We start from the raw sequence: 25,368 nt of genomic DNA on the forward strand, positions 1-25,368 counted from the left end.
CCAAACTCCATGTCATCTGAATAGGTGAGTGAGCCTGGAAAGGTACCTTCAGGTTCTCAGGGCCATCATCTGCTTCCTGATGAGCATCCCTGGTAGGTTTGTTTCATGGAACTCATTAGCACTTAGCATTAAGGTTGACTTTCCTTGTAAAATTATACAAACTCATTGAGGTCTACCTGTCAGTTAAGCTTACTAGAGTTGCTGGGGTGCTCTTCTACATCAAAAATGCAGCTCAATCACTAACGGGGTGCTGTGAAGAGATGCCTTTGTTTATTATACATGTTGCAGTATCGCTCAGTTTCTTGCTTGTAGAAGAACATGTCTCCTAAAAAAGACAAAAGGCAAAGGAGAGGGAGCAGGAGCCAAAGGAGTCTATCTGCAGAGCAAAGTGATGAGTTGTCTGTACCCTACAAGCACAAAATGCAGAACTCACCTCAGTTCCAGAGCTGAAAGCAAAAGCTCAGAGACTTTGGGCATGTGTCAGGACTGGGATTGGCGTAGCCTTCTGAAGATGGATGCTTTGTAAAGCCATGTCTCTGCCACTCTGATTTTGTGTAAGAAAAAAAGTAGTTATTGTCATGATTTGGTCCCAAGTTTGTCTGGATCCTGAGGAGTTAGGAAGGTATTGTGGGACGGCTGTTAGAACCTTGTTGCCTCAGTCCTCTTCTGCAGTAGAATACAAGGTGGTCTCTGCAAAGAGATCCCACTAGATTTTTTTTCTTCTCGGTATTAGTCATAATGATTAAACTCAGTAAGCTGATTGCCAGTATTTAATGCATGAATTCAGAAACAAGATGTACTGAATATATTAATTTCTTCAGTGTTATAAGTGACCTAGTTGCTATCTACTTTCATTAATTACCATTTTAATCGTCTTTCACATGAAGGAGGTTAACTTTCTTTCATTAAAAGTAGGATTTTTTACAATCACTATTTCTACTTACTCGTGACTGATTAGTATGAAATTTAACTTGAGTACAGAATATGCAAGAAAAAACTAAGTAGGGTATCACATACTGTTTTTCATGTTGAGGGAGATGTCTGTTAATGTAATCAATCCAAGGTAGCGCTTGGGGGAAAATAGATTAAGTCCAAGAAAAAAATAGGGAATACGTGCTAAAATTGTGATTCTTACCAAAAGATATGAATAGACATCAAGTGGTTCTGAGGATATAGTTTCTGTGAAGCTGCAGGATTTTTCATGTATCAAGTGCACTTAGTCATCTCCGTGAGTATTTGTACAAATGGCTCAAACATCATGAGAACTCCTATAGTAAACAATTATATGCCTCCTAGGGCAAGAACGAGTGCCTTAAAATTAGTAGCAGAAGGATAATGTTCAGCAGTAGCTCTGAGATGCTGTCTCTGAATTAGATACTAACACTGGATTCTTACTTCACAGCTCTGAATAGCAAAAAGATGGATTTAAAGAACTATTTTCAACTGGCAAAATAACTGCTTGAGTTCGGCAAATAATTCCTACTTGATAGAAAAGGTGTTATGAATTTCAGCTAGCTCAGTTATACTAAGATTCTTCAGCCCGTACTGGTTTACTGAAGTATTACAAATACAAATGTTTAATTGTCCTGTGAACTGGGATCACTGCTAATGTAGTCATAACTTCAAAGAAAAATAATGGCAATCACTGATGCTGGGTTGTGCAGTGACCTTTTATATCCATGGAGTTTGCAGCTATTGGAAGGTATTGGTTGGAAAGCCCTTTCAGTAGTGGACTCAGAAATATGTCCAGTACTGAATTAAATGCTTCTGTGCAGAAGTTAGTCAATTTAAGGAAAATGCTGTTTTCTCTTACTGGTTTTTGGATTCTTCATATAATGCACACTGTGCACATAATACAGAGGATGTCCTGTAGTGTTTCAGTAAGTGCTCTGAAACATCAGCTTTCAGCTTTTTCTTGATAAACTTGTGAAATGCTTTTCCTTTTTTTCTTGATTAAGAGGAGTGGATGTTTTGGTTTGGTATTTACATTAAATCTGAAACTGTAAATGAATCCCAGGTTCTTTCAGACAGATCTTTCTCCACAGCAGATCGGAGTTGTAGTTGAGTTGGCTGTGAAGTTGGTCCCCAGCGTGGGATTTCAGTGGGGAAAGCACCTGCCAACAAAGAAAGGGGTCTGTGCAAATAGAAATAATAGAACTGCCATTTTATTGTGAATCTCTTGGCAATGGTAGTCACATGTTTGCTCTGCATTTGTGCTCTGTATGGCACACAGGAGCCTCCTGTTCAAATGAGGCTGCTAAGCTCTATAAAACATAAATAGCTGTCACAAATGCACATGCAAGCTTTAGAGCTAGTTTTGTAGCTTTTAATTGACCAAAGTGATTATCTGTCTACAGTGAGAGCTCTACCTGAGCTGTTCCAGCACAGGGCTTAGACTCATCATCTTAAAAGCTTCTTTATGAATCATAACTCTGTGTCCTTGAATAATTTAGAATCTAACAGCATTGCAAATCTTAAGATTAACAGTCCAAACCTTGTAACGACAATGGTTGGTTTTGACGCACCTCTGAGGTAGGTACCATTACTCATCCTCACTTGGACTATAACCTTAGGTCCGCTGTGTAATGTTGTGCAGCTCTGTTCCTTCGTCACCGGTCCTTACCTAGCTCTGTGAACAGGGAGGCTTCTGGTGCTGCATGGTAAATCTGTCCCACAAAGAAATCAGTAGAATGTGTATTCAGAGCTCATGTTTCAAAGGTGGAGCCTATGTGGATCAGAGTAGGATACCCATTGAATTTATTTTTCCAGAAGTGATTGCACTAAAACTTGTTTGCAGTGGGTGGTGCCATGCCATATGGGTAAGTTGGTCACTTCTGACTGATCAGCAGTTCTCATAACAAATGTTTGTTTGCAAGGATTTCTGCTCGTCGTATGTTGTCAACATATACAAAATCAACTTTTAGTTTCACTGACAGTCCATGAAGCTTCATTTTAAGGTATCAGCTGTTACCTTTACCATATCCATGCTGGCCTTGTCTGTGTTCTGTCAGGCTCTCTGGTCCTGCTTAAAAGCTCAGATCTTCTAGAGTAGCAGGATTTCCTTAGAGTAACCTCTGTCTCCCTCCATCTTCCCTGTTTGTGGCTTTGTTCTGGGTGGCTGCACCTGGTTTGGGGGTGAGGCAGCTAGTGTTTTGGCTGGGCTATTACATCCAGCAGCGTAATAGCACCTTGCAGCTGGATGGCAGCTGCTGTTCACACTGAATTTCAGGAGACTTAATGCTGGTCTGTCACCACAAACTGTGTCAGTGTTTCCTACCTGTTCCTGTACCTTGTCTTCTAATAAAACCATGAACTCTTATTAGTCTGAAATACAACAAATCTCAGGTCTCTCTGAACTGGTTTAAAACAAAAAACATGATTCTTCTCCCAGTTCACATATGTAAATGGATGAGATCAAGACAACAAAGCCTGTTCTTTATTACAACTGGACTGGCCATTCTGAAAAATAAACATCTTGTCAGCATCATCCTGGCAACAATACCTGTGAATAGGTTACTTGGACCTTGTTAACATCAAACCCCACAGTGTTTCAGGTCTGAAGTGAAGGACACATCTCATTGAAGAGAACGCTTCATGTTAGTCACGTTTTTCATCTGTACCTAGACTGGTTTTCCTCAAACTGGCATTCAGGAGAAGGTGATCTTCTGCGGTAAGAAAGAATGTGTCCTTGCTCCTCCCTGAGCCCAAGTCACTCCTCAGCTCTGCAATCTGCCCTCTGGGCTTCCGGCTGGGCCGGGCACTCACTGCCCGCAGTGATCGACAGGAGCAAGCTCAGCAGGAGCTCAGCCTTGGCAGAGCATCTTCTGGGAGGCAGAGTACACTGCACCTGAGCAGTGGGGTAGGGAGGGAAATCCAGGTGCTGATTTACATCCCTCAGCGCTCAGATTTCAAATGGGGAGCTTGGTACAAGCTAGAGCTTTTAGCTAAAGGCTTGGCTGTATCTGGAGGAGTCTTTTCTTTTGTGTTACCTGCATTAAGGGCAATCACCTCAGACTTTTAACCTTGAAGCTGAATTGTGAAGTCTTAAAAGCGACAGAGCTGTGGTTGTATGCCTCACCCTGAGCGACTGCTGGCCACCTGCCCACACGCTGCGCATCCTTTCTTACTGCGGCCATCCAGCAATCAGGGGAAGATGCTGCTCTCATTCTGCATCCTGTTACATGCCTTGGTATCCATTAGCAGCACCATTTATTGTAAAATCTATATTTTATGCGTAAGGCAGAGATCAGCCTAAAGGCTGCCCACTGCACACCATGCTGGTTTGATCTCAGCTGCTGTGGCGGGGCTGCCCAGGGTGCAGGAGCTGAGTCAGGCTGCTCCTGCTGCTCCTGCTGCCTGTACCCATGGGGTGACACCGGTGCTGCTGTCACCCCCACCCCGGCTGCGAGCGGGGCTTCAGTGACTCACTGCAGAGGTGTTCCTGATGAACTGTGCTGGGAGACATGTGTGGCTAGCAGATAAATCTTCACGGACAGGGAAATGCATGAGGCTCGGCAGGTTAGAGAAATGTGTAAGGATGCGTCACCCTAAAATTATTTTTAATTTGTTATGCTCTGTGTATTCCTCAGCTCTGGAAAAATCTTGATGCGTGTACAGCGAGGTTCATGCGCACAGCCCAAATCTCTTCTGCCTCCTTGTGCTGCTTCTCTTTCCTGCTGGCTAACAATGAGCTGTGTGTCAGCCTGCAGCCTTGTTGTAAAGAGGCAGACCCGCCATGCTGTCACTGCGTGGCAGCGGCCGTGCTCGTCTTCCTGTTTTGCAGTAATGTGGGGAACTGCATCGCATGGGGCTCCCTGCTGGGTGCCAGTGCCTCATGCAGAGCTTTCTCTTTCTTGCTGCCTGTAAAGTCTGCTAAAGAAATGTTATCACTTGCTTCTGCAATAAGTTGATGTTAATTAACAGGTGACTGTGGTGTTTCCAACAGCACACGAGCGTTCCCCCATTAAAACAGTGAGCTACTCCCTGTTTGGCGGCAGTGACAGGAAAGGATGAGCGGCCAGTCACTGCCTGCTGGGGCTTTCCTGCACAGTATAGGAACACCCTCTGTGCCCTGTGCAGCAGATGCGAGGATTTCCATGTACAGCTCAGCCTAGCAGTGGTGTTTATTTAAGGCTCTTAAAAGGAAGATGCTTCCTTTTAGGTCTGCTTTGGCACCACTAGCATGTGTGCCTGCAGTGCTGGGCACAGCCTGGGTGCTGCCAGGTACAGGTGCTGCTCAGCGGGGGAGCTGTTGGGTTCATCCCGGTTGTGTAGTACCTCCATCCCTTGGAGCCAGGCAGAAGTGTTGCTATTTGTACCCTTGGCAGTATCTAAATTCTTTTGGGGATTTGATTTCAGAGCAGCTTTGTTCAGGGGAGGAGATCCAAAGGGTCATCCAGAGGGCTGCGCAGCTTGGCGCTGGCTTACATACCCTGAGATGAATTCACTTGCTGAGGTCTCTGTTAAGCTCCAAGTGGAGCAAATGATTGGGCTCCCTGTGAACAGCCAGAAAACAACCTTGAGCACCAGTGCCAATGCATTTCAATATCTGACAGACCTTGTGTGCCAAGCTGCTCATGTGTCCAAGGGTAAACTCAATCACCTGCTGATATCCCCCCAACCCCTGCGGAGCTGACAGACCTTGTGCTTTTTACTTCTGCTACAGTGGCTGGGTTTTACTGTCACCATGTGGAAATACCTGCATGTATTCTACCTAATTCATTCCTGCCATTGTATCTCTTACTCCCCGGAAGAGCTTCAGCATCAGCTTTTTTTTTTTATTATTATTTTTTGTTTTATTCCAAATGATGCAAGTATTTGGTTTGATTAGATCATAGGCTGGATACTGGCATGCAAGTTAAGAGCATCAGATACACAAGATGCCAGAGCAGGTGGCGCCGTAGTCCCTGCTATGGAAAAGATGAGACAAAAAAAGAATCATTTTATAATGTAAAAATGCTGTTTCCAAACAGCAGAAGCTGATTAACTCACAGGCACAGCAGTGCCCTGTACCATCAGGGTGGCTGAGCATGCACATGACCTTTGGAATAGCTTGTCTGACACTGAGTGGCATAACTGGATGCTACAATGACTGTGCACATTAGTGGGAAAACAATACACTGAACTCTTTTCACAAGTCTGTTCCTGTTTTCCTTGGCACCCAGAACTCCTCCTTGGATGTTCCTGCAGTGATTCACCCTGACGCCAAGCCAGCAGGACAGCCCAGCGTGTCCTTCCCTGGCACAGCAGGTACCTCAGCTGCTGTCTCTGGGGGCTGCTCCAGTCCTCAGCGCTGGCCTTGTGCAAGTTTGAGTCCTGGCTGTCTTGGAAACAGTGCCTCTTCCATTGTACTGATGTTAAATGTAAATCCTTCTGACTTACTCATTTAACTATGCAGCCAGTTTGAAAGCTTCAGAAGTAAGGGAAAATTATATTTTTAAATTGAATTTTCTCATTAGTACAAAAATAGAATAGGAATAACTAGAAGATATTACGTACAGCTATCCCATTTTAATGAAAAATGTATACCAAAAGAAGCGAATGCCTTTTTACTAAAGTCATCACATATCTGTTTAAACCTCTGTCTCATTCTCCTCATAGAAATGATCTCAAACTCTGAATCTCTAACGCTGTGAAAGTGACGCTTGCTCCTGGCAGGTGGCATCGCTACTGTTGTCCCTGCTGCCTGGTTTGCTGCAGCTGCTGAGCGCTGTTGTCTGGCTGTGGGCCAAAACTGCCATTTCCCTCTGTCAGGCACGGTGCTGCTGCGCTCCACAAATGCATGGGAGACACTGCATAAAAGCCAGTTAAGGAGAGCTGCTTAAATGGGAGGTAACTAGGTCCAGCTCTGTAAGAGGTGCTCTTGACCTTATTACAGGCTTACAAACCTCCCTGCAGTGCGTTTAAGAGGATGCTGCAGTTGTTAGCCCGGATCAGCTAGCACATTTGCAGCATGAAGGTGGGGAGAACTTAACCAGGGCTTTGATCAGCGACCGTGCTACAGTTGGTCTGAACACCAGAATATAAAGGGGGTTCTGAGGGGCTGTTCTTTGTTGTCTAGGGGGCTTGACACACTTGATGACACTTTTCACTGGCAGCCTAAAAGCCTGCAGAAAAACCACAGGATAGGATGGAGCGACTGTGCCGCCTAGTGGGGCTGGACCCCGCGGGGGGCGGCCATGGGTAAGGCTTGGCAGCAGTGCCTGTGGGGTCTTCATCTTTCTGACCCCAAACGCAGAGGTGAGTGCCCTGCTGTAACGATGAGAGAACACACCTGGCTTCTCAGCAACCCAGTTAATGTGGATGACGAACACCAGCGTTGTTCTGCGGTGTGCCAGTGCTGCTGGAGCACAAACTACACGGGAATGCCAACACCCTGCTTCACCAGGCATCTGTGTCTGGTCATCTCCATCACCTGAAAGCTTTTAATGCTGATTTAGACAGCTGATGAGTGTATAATATAACCTTTCTATGGGCAAATGACAGAATTAACACTAGATTATCAGGTTTGGGGAATTCCTTCTCTGTGTGTGCGTATATATGTATGTATACACACACACAATGTTCACCAGCATAGCTTTGAGAGTCTAAATAAATTTTAGAGCTAGAAAATATACAGTTTGCATTACAAAATGTTACTTCCAGATTCTGTTCAGGATAGCAATGCATTTATTATTAGAAAAGATCAAGAGAAAAGCAATATATACCACCGCTTTAGCTGTAAACTTTGTCTTCTCCTCCCTTGCTCATTTACTGAGCCTACCTAACCTCAGGCTTGCTAAAGTCAGGCAGCTGTTACAGGAGACAAGCAGACCTTTGTTAAGGGAGGCCTCTCATGCTGCTTTTCTTTGGGCTCATCTGCTTTACTGGACAGGGAGAGACAAGCCTGGATATTGGAAGTACTTTGCCATGCCTGGGAACCAGCTGAACACAGTTCTGCTTTTACCCCTCCTTCTCTTCAAATAGGAAACCTCAGGTGCAGTTGACCATTCCTCTCTGCTCGGATATGGATGAATGCTTGCTATAGCTTAACCAGGGATCAGAGGGACAGATTCCTTGGCTGGTTTTATTATGCAAATACTAACATGTATTAAAATGGTTAAGAAGTGGGTATTCATTGGAGAGCTGTGTGTTTTAGTGGTCGCTGTCTGACATCCCTGACCTGGTGGTGTTATACACGTTTCCTCCCCACAGCCTGCGTTTGGGTGGCAGCAGCATGACGCTGGGCACAGAGCTCCTGGCTGTGCTTAGAGAAGTGCAAAGAAACAGATCAGAGCTACTTGAATATGAGAAGACAGTCAGCATGCACCTCGGTTTCTTGGAGGTTGTAATAAAACTTCCTAGAGTGTCTGTGCAGCAAGGGACCTGCACGGCAGCAGCAGCAGGTGGATGGCCAGAGGTCAGCTGAGCTGGCTGCAGTCAGGCTGTCACTCCAGATCATGTTCATACAGACTGACCTGGCATTCCTTGTAGAAAATAAAGCACTTGGGCTTTGCACTGCTGTTGCTCAGGCTTGAGAGAGGAGTGAACAGATTGGAACACTGGAAGGATGAGGATATGCACTCAGATTGCAGAAATAATATCAATCTTGTTGTAAATAAGTTATTTTTCAGCTGTTTATACATGAGATTTTCATACTGAAAAGAAACAGAAAGAAAAGCTGACTCCAGAAATGTTCAGAGTGAGAAGGTGGAACAGAATATTTGTGTTCCCTGACATAGATTGCATTTGTGGCCAAAACTGCAAGGGACTTCAGCACAACCCGTGTAAAGAATGATGCAGGACCAAATCCAGTTTGTGAAGAACCCTTTTCTCTTTGCAAAAGCTATGATGCCTGTAGAAATAAAATCCTATCTTGGAGATGGGAACTGGAGTGTGTGACCTTATGAGTGACTCTGCAGCTGTATTCTCTGATTCTGTTATAATTGAAGAGCTGGGAATTTTCCTACATAGTTCCCATGAGCACTCCCTCTGATGTTAGGCCCTACAAATCCCTACAGAACCACATCCTGGGACACAGATGTGTATTTTCTCACTGAGATATTTCCTCATTTTCTTTGAGTCTCATCCCTTTTTTATTTTTATTTTTTTTTCTTGGCATGCAAGAGCAAAGTAGAAAGATACTGTGATATTTCAGAGTTAAAGCAATGACATAAATAAAGGTGGTCTTTGGGCAGGGAAGATGTTTTGTTTCTTTGTGCCTTTTGTTTAGTCAGCAGATGGGAGGAAATGTGAACCTGCTAGGAGGGAAGGGTTGAAAGCAAAAAATTGGCCTTTCTGGGAAGCCACAGATATGGAAATCGGAGGTGGGTGTTTACACTCAGTTACTATTGCCCAGCCAGGATGAGGTGCACACTTCTTTACTGCTTCTGTCCCTGCCCGTGGCAGGGCGGTGGAATTAGATGATCTTTAAGGTCCTTTCCTACCCAGACCATTCTCTGATCCTCTTGTAGCTGGGAGGTGATCTGTGCAGGGTTTCCAAACAACCAAAGGTACAGTTGGCATTATTACAAGGGACGGTTTTTAAGAATAGAGAGAGGATAGCTGAAGAATGCAAGAAGGTGATGTATCTCTGTGAAGGATAACATGCTGGTATCCCACTGACTGCTGGAAATAGCTTCTGTTGATTGCTTTTGATTGTAAATGGCAATCACTGTAATGGCAATGCAGACTTAGTAAAAGCTTCTTGGCTGAGACGTTCACCTGTAACAGAGATTATTTGTGAAGACCTATTCAACAGTCTCTGGGATGGCTCCAAGATCCAGTGTGCGTGACGGGGTGGGGAGGGAAGGGGAAGCCTGACAGAAGATCAAGCCATGTGGGAGCTGCAGGAGCCGCACTGGAAGGACCAGCCTAATCTGATGTCAGAGCATTGAGGGAGGTCTGATTCAAGGCACAAAACCACAAGAAATTGCAAAAGCTCAATTCTTTATGAATATTTATTTAGAAAAACCACGATGTTGGGGAGTCACTGTTACATAGCGTGGTAATTCCCTTCCTCTTGAGTAATATGCACCACGGTGTGCGCATGCAGTTACTTATGTTCCAGTGATAACATCTTCACCTAGAGTTTAACATGTACACCACACAGTCTTTAGTGCACGCTACCAGTTACATACATGTTAGGACACGAACAAAGTTGAGCTTTTCCATGAAAAAAATGTATAAAAAATAGAAACCAAACTGAAGCTGTCGACACGAGAAGCAATGTGCAAAAGTAGACAAAGTTACTCCTGAAGGTTTGCTGTCCCTGTCCCCCATTCAGGGTGAAGTATGCTAGATGAAAGTGTAGCACTAAAAGGGACTAGTCACATCCTGCCCCGCTTCCTGTTACTTGCAGGGATTTAACCAGCTAAATCACCCTATAAATACAGAAATCTGCCTTCAAGCATCACCATCGTGTGCTGTTGTATCAAACAGATCCTTTTATCATTGCATCATTTGTGATGCTCAAGGCCAGAGGCTGACCAAGCCTTTGTGTGGAGCATACAGAGAGGCAGGACAGATGTCCCCAGTCACTGAGAGAGGGCCAGAGGCTGGCAGAGGCTGCCTGGAAGAAAGGGCCAGGCGCCACCAGTTCTGCTCACGTGCTGGAAGGAGGCAGGGCCCCACCGAGAGCTGCGTGGCTCCGGGTGCTGCCTGCTGGTGCCTGCTGGGGCTGGTATTGGAGATGGTGCTCGAGTGCCTGAGAGTCCTCCCCGCAGAGGCGACGTGCCTGTGCAAAGAGCATGGCAGGTGAAGGGAAGGAGGCGGCCGCTTGGCCTTCCCGAGCGGTTCCCTTGGTCCATGACACAAACTGTAGCTGGCAGGAACGGAGCTGCCTGACGGCGCGAGCACCTGCGTGGCTCAGAGCAAAGCTACACAGTACGGCATGCTGCAGACATGGAGAAGCAGCCAGGCCAGTCCGTCCTTACAGAACGGCTGCATGCAAACACCAACGCTTGAAATGGCAATTAAGACTAGAAATGGATTGCACTTGTTTCCCTTGCACGCATAAATGTACCATCCTTAAAAAAAAGTTACCAATAAAAAAATGAAAATACATTTAAAAAAAATGATAGTTGGAATTCCCTTAGTTAGAACAAAATAAAAGAAGGAAATAGGAACAGTGTGATTCTAATCACTGAGGTCTGTCAGCAAACAAAATCTTTTGGCTTTGGGGATGAGGACTCTTACTGCAAAGCCCAGTATCACCATGCTAATCCACTTGTTTTTTAAGGGCTGCTTATTTAAGACCATGCAGAGTTATGACTGTGTTACAGAACTTGCTATTTTTAAAGGAATATCTGACTTTTTCCACAACAAATCCTGCATGGATCCAGGGAAAATTTCAGCAAGACTCCCCTGTGTTACGTTTTTTACTTGCAAAGCAAAGGTTTCGGCCTTTTTCTGAGGAAGGGAAGGAGAGATGGAAACCGTAAAGACTAGGAGCTCTCCAGGGAAGTCAGCTGTGTATACTGTGCTTCAGATTCCAACACAGCAGCCTACTTCAGCAAATTAGTTTAGGTGGGATTGAAGTGTATATTAGTCATTGTGGACCCCCCCCCCCACAAGTATCCTACAGGAAGAGCCTTGCCTCGGACCTACTAATTTCCATGAAAAAGGCACAGAGGGAGAGTGCATCCCTTTAGCTTGCACTCCAGCTCTGTGCAGCCAAACCCATGCTGGGGTCTCCTGATGCCTGGAGGTTTTCTGCAAGCGTTGGAGTCAACAAGATGCCTAACCCAAGTCTCCCTTAGCTTCCCAGGGTTCTTACAGACAGCCAAAATGAACCCCTGGCTGTTTGTCAGAGGCAACTGTTGGCAGTGTTAAAACAGTGGTAGAGAACAAAGCAAAACATCAGACTTAATTCTTACTAAAATGTTGATGCTGTTGCAGGTTGGGGTTAGCCACTGCTTCACAAGTGCTTTCCACGGGGTTAAGAATTTGTACAGCATCTGAGTTAAGGCCTGATTTAGCAAAGCGTTTGTGCCTATGCTTAAAACTGCCCTTACTTAGCGAAGCACTAATACAAATACCTGACTGAAGCCTATAAATAAAGTTCTGCAGTTGGTCCAACTACCCTCTTCATGTTTTTTCCTGGTGGCACAGCTGCTGTCCAGGATTAACTATTTAATTAACCTTCATCTAAAAGGTCCTGAGAACAGTTCTATAATACTAACAAATGTACATAAATAACAACTAAAAAAAGGTCAAACACATGGCTCAATGCAAAACAAATATCCTGTAGAATACTTGTTTAGATTAATAGCTGTAAACTGTGCATTCTAGTAAAAAAAAAAAAAACTGTTGGCCTAGCAAAAAACAAACAAAAAAAACATCTAACATTCAAAGTATCTAGGATTGGCAGCACTACCATTACTTTACTCCTTTACTCTCTGGGGTAAAGATAGCAAATGCCAGTGTAACATTGCAAAACGATCCACCTAAGCTTATGTAAACAAGTACGCTTTGACAACGTTGGTACACCTCAGTGTGATCCTGCACTCGGACCGGGACGCTTGGAGCCCCGCAGCAGGGTGCTGTGCAGTGCCGTTCCCCTGCCTGGGTCCTGCTGCAGGAGAGGGGCTTGGGGTAAGACCCCACACACCTGTGGTGGCGTTACTAGATCTACTCCTAGGAGCATCCCGTTGCAGGATTCGGTTCAGCAGGACTGTACACACAGAAGTAAGGATTGATTATTTGCAAACATAAGGCATTGCAGGACTTGGCCCTAAAGTTTCTATTTTCAGCAGAGGATAACCTTATCCATACATGAGATCATATCTTAACACGTGAAAGTGTCTAAAGTAAGGGTCAATGCCACTATACGTTATGCTCAGTAACACAGTTAAGATTCTGCATATTGGTTTCAGATATCGTGAAACTTTCATTAAATTAAAACCAACTATGAATCTTTCACAAGAATTAAATGAACTATGGAAGTTAAAAGTGATCAGGCTGCATTTTCAAGGTTAAGAGGAGATGTTAACAGAAACAAGCAACTCCCATTGCAATGGTTTTCCAGTGTCTTGCCTTCTGACCAGTGAACGCTCTGAGAGTGCAGCTGCTGGCAGGCTCCAGTCTTGCCTTGCATCGGCCGTGGCGTGGCTACTGCCGCTCTGCCTCCACTCGCTTCTTGCGAACTGGGCCAATAAAACAAGAAAAGAGCAGTCAGTGTGGCTTTCCTGAGAACACGAGTGCTTTTCTCAGTGACACACTCTTCCCTCTAATGTGCATAAGAACGAAGGAGTTTCTAACAAATACCCCGCCGTATTATGTCCATAAATGCCATAATTAACAGATCTTATTGCTAAACAAAGAAATGCTATCTAAACTGGACTTTTCTAGACTGTAGGATTTCACCAAGTGTACAAATCAATAACTTCTCTATGAAAATCAGATTCTGATGGAGAGCTTTTAGATGATGGAGAATTCACCATTTCCAGTGCTTCCTCCCAGTGGCTCCATTTAGATTTTTATTACAGTTTTAGTGCCCTCATTAAAGCCACTGTGTTCCAACCACTGCGTTCCAACCAAGTTGATACTGGTCTGCTCTGGTCTGCATGGCAGTGCTCTGGATTACTTAAGCATTAGGCACCAAAAATGAATAACTTTGTTAATTGCAGGGGTCTCTGTTGTACGTAAGCAACACTCATAATCTCTTACAAAATAATTTGAAGTGACGGTATCGGTGAGTCCTGGCAATGAGAAAAATATCATACTGGACCTTAAAGTGTGTGTTTAAACTTCACATGCTGTGATCACATCAGCCATCAAATAGTACCTTAAGTAACTCTAGATTCTTACTAGAAACAGAGTAGGGTTAAATTGCCATTTAGCAAAGAAAACTGAGATAAGCTTTGTGTTATGGACAGGATTATTTTGGCAAGAAGACCCCTGTGAATGTTTACAGCACTTAAAGTAGATTACAGCTGGTATAGAGCAGGTGTGGCTAGGCAGCATTTGCTGCTCTGTACTCTAGTAAAAATGCATTGAGTCTCCTCTGACTTGGACAGATAAGATTAGTGAGGGTCTCCTGTTCATGTGATGCAAGCTGGTGTTGCATCAAACTGTCATGTCCTGTTTTCTGATATTAAAGTGTTTTAGTAAAGAACAAAAGCAGTAAAACTAGATGAATGAACACTTTTCACTACGATAGTCAATAGCAACAGTATACATGTATAACTACAAAAATCCTGTTACTTTGCTATCAGAAGGTTTATTTCAGAGTGTTTTCTTGGCAAACAGATCATACTACTCCAAAGTCTTCATCATATAATCAGTTGTTCGTGTCTTTCAGTGTTTTGTTGCTTTTTTCAAAGTGTTCTGCCCTGCTAAATCTTGAATAAAACCATACAATACAAAACCAGGAAAATGAAGATTAGATACAGGAGGTATGTCTAATGTCAGTCAATTAAATAGTGGAAAAAAATGTCTTTCTCTATTTGTTGGTGGGATGTTTTAAACACTGTTCTACGAAGGCTAATAGTTTCAGGAACAAAAGTTTATCATGGAAACTGCTAAAACATAATGTTATGCATTAAAGAAGTGGGTTTCAGTTCAATTTTTATCTTAGTTTTCACTGAGAAAAACCCAACCAAAGGCATCATGATTTGGTGTTATCAATCAATTCTACTTTGTAGAGTTCATTGTATTTCTTTATTTTTCCATGAACTGGTACTGCCTAGTCATCTCCTCCCTGTGCTGTGTATCAGGCACACAGGGCCGAGCACACCGCACTCAGGTAAAATGTGCAAAGCTTTCCTGTCCATGCCTGCAATTAGGCAGTCAGGCAAGTCGTCCTTGCTCCCTCGGTTGGCCAGGCATGCTCTGCTGTGGTCAGGGCAAAGAGGCGAGGACGAGGGTGTTCCCTGAGCAAACAGGATGGGTTTGGCTCTCTGCACTGACTGGCCAGAAGAGCTGATGGGGCAGCTGGGAATCCAGGGTGCTCCACGGAAAAGGCTGCAGGCCCCCCCTTCCCAGCACTAGTGGGAGAAGGATAGTAGCTCTTAATCACAGTAAGATCTTTGCTGTCCTGTCCTACATAGCTTATGGAGCTATGCATCACCCCTCACACAGGGCAGATTGGATGTTGAAAAGTTAACATTGAGCCTTGAATACAGACAGGAAGAGTTGTGTCTTGAGCTTGGCTCACCAGAACAGCTGATGAGTGGATGTAATAGTATCTTACCTAGATCATTGTTTTTAGTGATCGCCGCTGCTACCCTGGTTCTTGGGCCCTGCTTTGTGAACTGGTACCCAAACTTGAGAATCTTGGAGTTCTCCTCCAGCATCTTGGCAATCTCCATCTCTACAGCCGTCCCCAGCTGCTGCCTCTGTTGGTGACATGGTGAAATGTCCCCAAAAGAAAAGAAAAGATTTGCTCTCAAATGAGAGAGAAGTGGTAATATTTCAGTACTGTGATCAAACTACAAAGAGAATCCCTCTCGCCACCTCCGCACATTTGCTCTGGGTTTTATGTTTAGCTTTGACCACTTTTATTTGGATGTTTTCCATGATTTCATTGCATGGGACATAAGCTGCAGAATGACCGAGCCACAGAGGCTACCTTGACTTTGCCATAGCCCTCTAGGCAAACCCTCTAGGAATCTGTACAGAAGAGAGACAAAAAGGGACAGCAGTTCCACACTCTCGTTACCTGGTTGTCAATTTTGATCTCTGTCAGGGATTCGTTCTCCTTCAGTGCATCAATCAATGCCAAAATACCGGTCCCAGTGATGAAATTGGATTCTACATTCAGACTCTTCAGTGTTTTGTTCACTTTCAGCATATCTGCAAATGCCTGAGGGGTCAAAAAAAGGGAATGAGATCAACTTCCTAAAAGCTTTAGGAAATGACAGAATCTGTAAAACGTGGTTTAGTACCTACAAAGAAATAAAATACATATAGGCTCAGAAGAACAGAGATAGATGAAAATAGATTGCAGTTCCATCATGCAAAGTATCAGGGAAATTCTGCAAGGGAAATGACAGATGCATCCTAAAGCATACATTGACCTACTTGAACATTGTTTGTTTTCCAAACAGCATTTAACTTACTATAGCTACGGGGTCATTGCTTCGAGTAGCTGCAAGGCTGAATGTCTTCACATGTGTGTTGCTTTCCAAAGCTTTTGCAAATTCTTTCAGTGTTGGAATAGGGATGTTCTGTATTCAGAAGATAAATCCAGTAATTAGGAAAGCTGGTCACAACATGCGACACCGGTTTTAATTGTTAGCAAACTGATTGATCAGTAGCCACAGGCTATGCAACTGACCCATCCCCAGTGCCTTCATGAGTGCCCCAGCACAGACGGCTTGCAGTGCTCCGAGCAGCACTCTGAGCCCAGGCGGCCACCAGCACTAGGCAGCTTTGTCAGCAGTGCCTTTAACTGGGTCAGGCCAATGCCAGCACGTGACCCATTTCTGAGCTGCTTTCCAATTTTGCTGCTGGTGGTTCAGAGGCTCTGCATCCCAGCTCCTCCTCCATTTGCATGTGTGGGCTAATTGAATTAGGGCAGTGATGATTGTATGGTGCCCATGAGATCTCTTGCTTTATGAGCTGCTAAAGAAAGGCAGCCAGCAGTCACTCCTTGGGCTTTTAATTGGTATCTGATTCAATATCAAGCATTGATGACCTTGGAGCCCTTCAAACAACTCCCTCCACTGCCCTCTCCTATATGTCCTGCTTTTTCTGTGCAGTACAGAGAGAAAAAAAAAAAAAAAAAAAAAAAAAAAGTAAAGCTAAAAGGGGGTTGGAAATATTTGAATAAACCCTTCTATGAGGATGTAAATGAAACCACAGAATCTACCTTTATGTTGTTCAGGTTAATTTCCGTGAGACTAGGATCATTTGCTTTTATCCTTTGTAAACTTGCTTCCACGTTGGTGGGATTAGGTGGCTCCTCAAAAATGGGCTTGACCTTTTCACCTTTGACCACATCTGCAACACAAGAGCTCATTAAATGTTGACATAAGGAACAGGCAGGATCAGTAAGTCTGGCTCTTCAGCTGTCATTTAGGTCTGTGCTCAAGAAAGGGTTTACATGAACCCCAGAACTTGGGAGAGGAGCCTTAGCCATGCATCCCAGCCTTGCCCCTTGCCCCTTTGAGCACCCAGAGGCTGCAGCTGCAGTAGCCGGGAGGTATCATTACGGGCAGTTTCCTCCTTCAGGTACAAAAGTCCCAGCACAATTAGAGCCAAAGCAGCTTTTAAGGTATAGGATGTAATATACAGCAAGGGCTGCTTTGTTCTCACTCTGACACCTGTAAAGGAAGGTGTGCTCAGAACACAGTCATTGCATTAGCGAGAAGACTTCTCTGCACCTCCAGATAGCCTGTGCTAACCGAACAGATGGTGGTGAGGAGGCCCCTCCGTTCCCTTCTCTAGCCCGATGCTATCAGCCTTACTATAAATGCAATTAGCTCTTGTAAAATTGCAACATCTGCACTTTTTAAATAATAAAACTATCAAAGTATGAAAAGCAAGCCTGTCTGCCAGCACCAAGATATATGAAGTCATTGGGTATTCGTGCTCCAAAGAGATACTACTTTGACTGCTGGCAGCTGTGAGCTGTAAATATTCTTAGAAATGCATAAAAATCATAGTTTAGAACACAATTAGTACTTCGAATTCCCAGGCATATAGTTGTGGGGATTAATTTATAACTGCTGACCACCCAAGCCTCTAGAGGCAAGAAAGCAATCTGTCACTGGCCAAAAGTATGTTCATTCTGTCACAGACAGATCAATGTAGTATGCATTTCTGTTCAGTGCAAAGTTCATCCCATATCGTGGGCCAAAACAAAACCAAATTTTTTTAGAACTTAGAAGAGATGAAGTCATACACAAACCTTGAGCTGGTTTTCACTTCACTCCCTTTTAACTCATTTTTATTTATTTTTATTTTTACCATTTCCCTGAGAGATCTTGCGTATGCCTGACTAACACTCCAGCCTTCCTAGGGATTAGGAAGTCAAAAACTAGAGGTACAACACACTTAGAGAGTTTGTTGCACCTTGGGTTCAAGGAAGGGAAGTAAAGAAAAACCAGCAGCGTGGCTTTGGTAGTGACACCCAGCTGGAAGCTGGGGACAGACCAGCCCCCATCCTCGGGCTAGGCAGCACATTGCTCTCAGTCTACAGTCAGCAGTAGTCTTCATTTTCTACTTCTTGTTGTTCCCAGGAGTTTTACCTTGTTTCTTTAATCATGGTGCTGTTTTGCCACGTTGGTGGGCAACTTCTGAGCTGCGTCTCCATCTTGTCCTGTCATGTGTCACTGGGCCAAGGGGGGCATTGCTTTTGGACCACAGAATAAAGTGATGTGGCAGGGCCATTTTCTGGTTGTTAAGGCTGCTCTTGGAGCATAGTTTAGCTGACTCACATAGCTGACATTGTGACTCTGTGCAACTAAAATAATTTGAAATCTATGTGGATTAGTAATGTATGCAGCTGCCTGTTACAAGATAGATGGCAGCTTGCACAGGGCCCCACTAGGGAGCTTGCAGGGTGTCTTAAGCCTGAGAAAAATGAAGTGACAAAGTGGCACAGTGTCCTGTCTACTTTCCCACCTCCTTTTAAGCAACGACGGATGGAAACAAAAGTCCTTGGCAAGACACTTGCTGTTCTCATGGCCTTGCAAGAAGAAAACACTTTTGAGTACCATTTCCTCAGTAAAGGGCATTCCACAATTTTGTCTCAAAAAGCAAAGCTACCCTACTTGGTATCCCAGAGCTTGAGGAGCCCTGATCAAGGCTTGGCAGCTCTTAAGCCTATGACAAGCAAAACTTGGAGTGCAGATTTACCCCTCACCCCCGCCAGTTGTTGAGCAAAGGTCTGATACACCAAGGTCTGCTTTATTTAGTTGTACACATTTCTGTATTTAATAACTACAGTTCTTTCTGCTGGGGGGGATTTCCCAACTGATTACACTTCCCGTACCTATGGAGGCACATAACAGATGTTTAAAAAGGCTGCACAGAATTAATAGGAGGGAGAAGTAGATCCGAGAGAACAGCCAGGGCAGGAACACCTTCCTGCAGTTTGTGCCACTGGCTGCAGCGAGATATGATGATTCTGGCCAGAGATGTGACTGCCAGGTTCGAGCCCAGTGCTTAGCAGTTGTTCTTCACTTGTGTAAATGTATGTACTCAGGGTGAGACAGCACGACCTGTGCTCTGGCCATCTCTTACCTACAGCTCACTATTTTCTGCCTGCTGCCTAAAATGAAGTGGAATAAAAATATGTCTTGGTTTCTTAAATACTCCCATCCTTTCAAACAGCTCTGCAGAGCCAGATTTTGCTCCCCAGCAAAACAAAGCTCCTTAGGAATCATTTCCCTGCATAGTACTGCTGTCATTATAGATAAATAATTCTAAGATCGTATTTCCTATAAAGAACTCCCCCTTATGATTAATTAGGTCAATCAAAGTAAAGCCAAGTTGCATTACTTAATTATTGCTTAATTAAACCAATACACCCAACCTGTAGGTGTCTAAAAGATTGATGTATAGCCCACAAAATAAATGTTTGCTTACTTCTCACAATTTCTTTTCCATCTTTACTGCGGGCTCCTCCTTCATCAAATTTAGGGTTGTTGACCATGTTGTGCACTCCAAGAACAGCTATAAATGTGTAAATAGCAGAACAGGATACCATGTTAATGGCAGGAACAAAGATTGCAGACAAGTATCTGTTCCCCAGATAAAGAAACCCCGTATAAAACTTGAACTCTGTCTGGTGCTTGTGGGTAGTATGCAGGCCAGGGAAATGCCAGCTGGAAGGAGCTGTGGGGGTCACCTTGTCCGGCTTCCACTGCAAGCAGGCATGCTGCCAGCACTAACCAGGTCAGCTGTGGCTTTGTCTAGCTGCATCCTGAAAGCATCCAGTAATGGAAATCCCACAATCTCTTTGGGTAGCTTGCTTCACTGCTAACACCACTAATGATATTTTTCAGTAATGTACAGCCTGAGTTTCTTATTGCTCCTCATTGTATTGTTTGGCACATCGGGGAAGATTCTGGCTTTACATGTGGTTAGCTTAATAAATTGGTCTTCGTGCTGGGGGTTCTTACAGAAGCTTATAGATGCTAACACACTTGGGAAGAATATATTCCAGCACTTTAAAATAAACAGTAAGCTACTATGAGAGAAATGACAAAAGAAACCAAAATTCCATAAAAGAAGCTTCAGACAAATTGTGTTCTGTGCAAATGAACTTCCCCAGTGTCAGAGAATAAATTGTGCTGTTTGATGGTATTTCTCCCATAAATTGTCTGGTCGGACTTTTTGCTATAGGATCATGTATGAGTTAGAGGTTATTAACTTAATGCAGATTTTTACATTTATTGTCATGTTTTTGTTATGAACAGTATTCTTTGTTCTGTAAGCACTGACAGTTGTTGTTACAGACTGGTTTTGGAACTCCGGGCAGTAGGTGTGTTCCTGGTTTTAATTAGACTTTGATACCTACAAACTCAGTCCTGAATGGCTGGCTCCCAGCCAAAGCTCAGCAGCACTTGGAACTTGATGCTGTGAACTTCAGACTTCGTGTGAGGTGCCAGCTGTATTGTAACCCTGTGATTCCTGCAATACACCACACTTCAGTCAGACACAAGCCTAATGCATCCAGAAATGTGTGGTGTAGCCAAGAATTACAGAAGATAATGGCAAGATCGTGTCCTTTAATGGGACAATGGAGTAGTTACAAGAGTTTTGAGTTTACTGTTGTTCCAAACCAGATTCAGATTAATGGGATATATTGAAATATTTCATTTAGAATTCCTAAAGAAAAACAGAAAAATGTCAATGGAGTTAAAACTTCCCCACCGAAGTTTTTGCATGGATTAGAGCCCTGAAGCACGGAGCATGCACGTCAGCATGCAGTAACATCAGTGGTCTCCAACACTGCAAACGCCCCAGCCTGCTGCCTGCACCCTGTTGACCCTTCCCTTCCCCATACCACATTAGCTGCCTTGTTTTCTCTCCTTGCCAGCCACACCAATTAGAAACAGACCAGAGAGAGGTCTGAGAAATGCCACAGGTACTGAGTTATGCCTGAAGTGCTCAGGGGCGGTGACACCACAGGTACCTGGCATGTGACGGTGGGACACTCCTGGTGGGAGGTGTGGCGGGGGAGGCCCGGACCTGCGGGGGCTCACACCTGCACGTAATCTAACCTGCAAGGTCGTAGAGCTCAGTGTCTGAGGCGCTGGCCAGGGCTTCTTCTAGTTCCGGATCCAGGGTCACTTTCTCTTCTGTACGAGTTTCTATGGGCTTTTCTTTAGGGATAAATATTTTTCCTAAGAGAAGAAAATAGCCAGAGTGAGTAAGGAGTTATTGTAACAACCCGTCTGCCTCCTGGCAGTGAAGGGAATAGGTCTGTGACAATGGAACTGCTTGGAAAAATATCAAGGGCATGTTTTCCTGTTTCTCACTCGATGCTATCCTCAACACCACGACCTTAATAATAAGAATCTAAAAATAAAAGGTGCAGACTTGTGATCTGTGTTGGTGATTGTTACTATGGAAGCACGTTTCCTAAGATAAATCCCCCAGAGCAGCGACAGCTGGGATTTTTCTGAAGTTCCTGTGGGCTTGTATATGGTAGAATCAGGTCTACACAAAAAGCTTGCAGACATCTCGTCCTGAGATTTAAACAAGGCACCAGAGGCAATTAAAACCATCCCTCTGCAAGAACCTTTCAGTTTACAAATTCCATGCAGGAGCCTGAAAGCTCTGCAAACCTAATCTCTTCAAGTGATTCAGTTTAATGCCCAGCCTTCCCATTGGCTTTTTCCCCTCTCTGCCTCATGATGATCGTTCACACACGTAGCCTTCTCCTGATCATCTGTGCAGGCCTTAAAGGACTGAACCGAACCTCGTGTTCCTCGAGAGCTACTTGTTCCCTGACCTATTGGTTTGTTGTGCTTCATCTCTCCTGGGCTGCTACTGCTGCTGTGGTGGCAGCAGGAATTTCCCTGTGACATTGCCCAAAGACAGATCATCGGTCCTTCTGCTGAAATGGAGAAACTACAGAGTAAATCCAGGAACAACACATAAAGTCAAACTACTCCCTTAGCCCATTGCTAGAGCTAGTATCAATGCTGAGATGCTGTAACTGCATGGACTGAGGGCCTTGAGTTTAAATTTAGGGCTGCACTTCAGTCACCAGTGGCACTGTTTTTTTTCTCCCACATAGTGGGAGAAAAAGCCCATACAGTCAGTAATATGTTAGCTGATGCCACGTGCAACACATGGTGTCATTGCTCTGACAGGTCCGTGAATTCCCATTTTCTGTTGTCCACTGCTGAGTGGTTCCCTCACCTTGTCCCTGCCTACTACTTCTCACGCAGGCTGTACAATCCCACTGGAATGAAGCAGTGATGGCCTTTGGATGCAGGTGGCTTTGGCCCACTGTCTGCTTTAAACTGTCTTGTTTGTACAGCTTTGTACATTCTAGATGTAATGCTGGAAGCGCATCTTGTGGCTTTTTGAAATGCCTCTAAAATAGGTTAATTTTCACAGTCTCGGCAATATTAATTTTGTTACCTGTACAAAATACCAGAACTGCATTTACTGTTCAGTTACAGACTTTTTGCCTCTTTTTTCAACACTGGCATCCTTACGTGACTTCATTATTTTTCCCATCATGGTTCAAAGTATCATTGCTATTTAGATAATACCCAATTTGTCTATCTCTTTCATACAAATTTGTCTACAGCAATTTCTGTACTGTCAATGACATCACTGAATAGGCTCAGGAAAAAAAAAAAAAGGAAATTTCTGAAGCTGACAAGGTTTACTGATGCAGAATTTGACTCATTTGTTCTAGAGGTCTTTGTATCAAGGCTAAATGATTTCAGAGTACAAAACTGGACAAAAGGTTATGCAGAAAGACAAAGTAGTGTTGTATTATGATTCATTTTTCATGCGAAATTTTTAAGCAAGTCTTTTAACAAGAGGCTTCAAGGAGATAAAAGCCTTGGAAGGCCAAGGGTAAGAATCCTTTTCACTTTCACCATGCGCTATGAGATATGAATCAGAGGCAGCCATCCCAGCGGCAACAAAAAAGTCGAGTGGCAAACTTGGGTGAGAAGTACTCTCCCTCCGAGAAGACAGATTACTCATGCTGCCCAGATTTCACAACAGTACAGGTGCTAAGATTTAAGACTCTCTCTGTACTGCTACTTCATCTGATGTGTTGGGTGGCAATTTTCAGATACCACTGACCACGAGTTAGCTGATGCGAACATGACTGGTTAGGACAATGCAGCAGGAAAAAAAACATGACTATGTTGGAAGCTACAAGACCAAAATTAATCAGAATATCTGACTAAATCAATAGTGAGGGTACTGCCTGCAAAATGCTTTCCTTTTAGGTAACTGGTGGTTCCCCAGGAGCTGTCAGTAATCAGTAGCTCATTTAAGATCTTGAGGAAATCCTACTTATCTTTATCCCGACCAATAACATTATCCTCTAACAGATACGCTCCACGGAGCCACAGCAGTGTGAACCATCTCAGGCAGCCAGTGGTTCTTCAGAGCCCCAAAGCCCAGCCAGACTGCTAACAAATGCTGACAGAAATCCATACTTTAGCATCCGTCTCCTCATAGCACCCATCCCAGGCTGCCCAAGACCCCAAAATGTCTTTGGGTTGTCTTGCTCCCTGATTCACAAGGGCACTGTTTGATCCCGGAGCTCCTTTCAAACAGCTCCTGAGAGGCATCTTTTCATGGCTGTATTTGGTGACAGGACTGCAGGACACTTCCATTTCAGAATCTCAAACTGGGAGATAAGAGGAGGCTAAATAATACTTTAAGTAGACAGAGGACCTAAAGCCTTGGGTAAACTGGACGTAGTATATATTTCAGTTGGGCTTTCTCTGTGAACTTTGGAGTGGGCAGGCCATCTTGTGTAGACGGAAATCCAGGGGTAATGGAAACCAGTGCAGGCTCATACTTTTTCCATGAAGTTCACATATATAGGAATATAATTTTTAAGCATTTGTTACAGGCATATGTAATTCTGGGATGGCAGCCCAAATCTTTTTAGATGTGTACATGACTCTCAGTGATAGGTTCATTTAAAACATTCTTGGCAAACATTTTAGAAAAAATATTCTATTACTGGTTATATGAAATATTTCAAGGGGCAAGGTCATGTCAAAGATGATAATATATATCTTTAATATATGTAGGCCTTTCTGGCATCCAATGGCTTTATAAAAATATTCTTTTTTTCTGCTATCTAGACAAGAACATTCTTTTGCATTAGCCCTCTGTGAAGAGATTCTGCAGCCTAACAGCTTAGAAGAGCTTATTATACATTTAGCACATTATTAGGAATTCATTACCTTTCCACCAGCAGCAAAACTGTGTGCCTGTCTTTATGTATGGTTGTCAACAAGTTTTCCTTCATTATTTTAAGGACAGAGTTCAAATATCCAGGAGGTCCTCCTGGTCCCTTATCCATATGTTGTAAATTCATTTTATAGTGCCATCGTGGAATTCACTAATAACAATATGGATCGTGGCTTGCTTGTTTCAGTGGTCCAGCTTAAATTTTAAATGTATTATTTTTAAATATGTTGAAGCCTTGGAGGAATAGTGAAGTGTTATATTTTTAAAATTAGATTTGTGAAGAAAGGATGCTCTTCGCAGTGTTGTTTATATCGCTCTTTCTATTCATGTTGAATTTTAGAATTTAGTTATATTGAGTTTGGTTAGAATGTGTTTGTTTTGCCTCCAGAATATGTTAATGTCCCATGCTAAGTCTTAGTATTAATAGCTTATCTTTCTACCAAAGTAGTGACAGAAACATAGCAACAAAAGTTACGTCTATATGTGTCATACCCAACCTTCTTCAATGGTAACAACACCAAGACAACCATACTTATGTACAAAATTACACATATTTGTATTTAACTGCAAAACAAATTTCCTTTCTGGTAAAAACAAACTTGTAAGCATTACATTTTCGTTTTATTTTTACACGTGCATTTAACCCAAAAGATCTGGAATCTAAGGTGATTTTTTTCAACATGAAATTTTAAATGTAAATCGATGGAATTCTCCCCTTCCTTCTGTCAAACAGAGATAGGTGCCTGTGGTGACCTGGATGACAACTGAGGTGGCTTATTATAATGCAGGGGACTTTGTGACTGTGAGTGTAGTGAGCAGAGATTTGTACTGGCACAGTATAACAGCAGAACTATTCTTTTTCGCACACTGCAAAACTTCTATTCAAATTGAAATAGGATATGGCTTGTGTCTTACTCAAAAGAGGTTCGGGGAAAAAAAAGTCCATTGAAAACCAGAAGGAAGGAAAAAGAAACTGAATGAAATTCAGAAAGAAATGAAGAACACAGAGTGAAATTCAGAAACTCAGAA

General features: G+C 43.5%; 1 protein-coding gene across 3 annotated transcripts in view; it reads right to left on the bottom strand.

Annotated features, from left to right (window-relative positions):
• Positions 1–9,933: 9,933 nt before the first annotated feature.
• LOC309882413 (tropomodulin-2) overlaps positions 9,934–25,368 on the bottom strand; it is a 34,326-nt gene continuing 18,891 nt past the window's right edge. For all 3 annotated transcript variants that reach the window (XM_082769500.1, XM_082769499.1, XM_082769498.1), the window contains 7 exons: positions 21,156–21,278; positions 19,516–19,602; positions 16,793–16,923; positions 16,041–16,148; positions 15,641–15,784; positions 15,173–15,317; positions 9,934–13,124 (listed from right to left, as the gene is read on the bottom strand). In XM_082769500.1, the coding sequence (XP_082625626.1) occupies positions 13,090–13,124; positions 15,173–15,317; positions 15,641–15,784; positions 16,041–16,148; positions 16,793–16,923; positions 19,516–19,602; positions 21,156–21,278 (773 nt within the window). In that variant the 3' untranslated portion in view covers positions 9,934–13,089. The remainder of the gene's footprint in view (positions 13,125–15,172; positions 15,318–15,640; positions 15,785–16,040; positions 16,149–16,792; positions 16,924–19,515; positions 19,603–21,155; positions 21,279–25,368) is intronic.

This window comes from Aythya marila (assembly GCF_965140915.1).
Source record: "Aythya marila genome assembly, chromosome: 11".
In the NCBI taxonomy this organism is placed as follows: Eukaryota; Metazoa; Chordata; class Aves; order Anseriformes; family Anatidae; genus Aythya; species Aythya marila.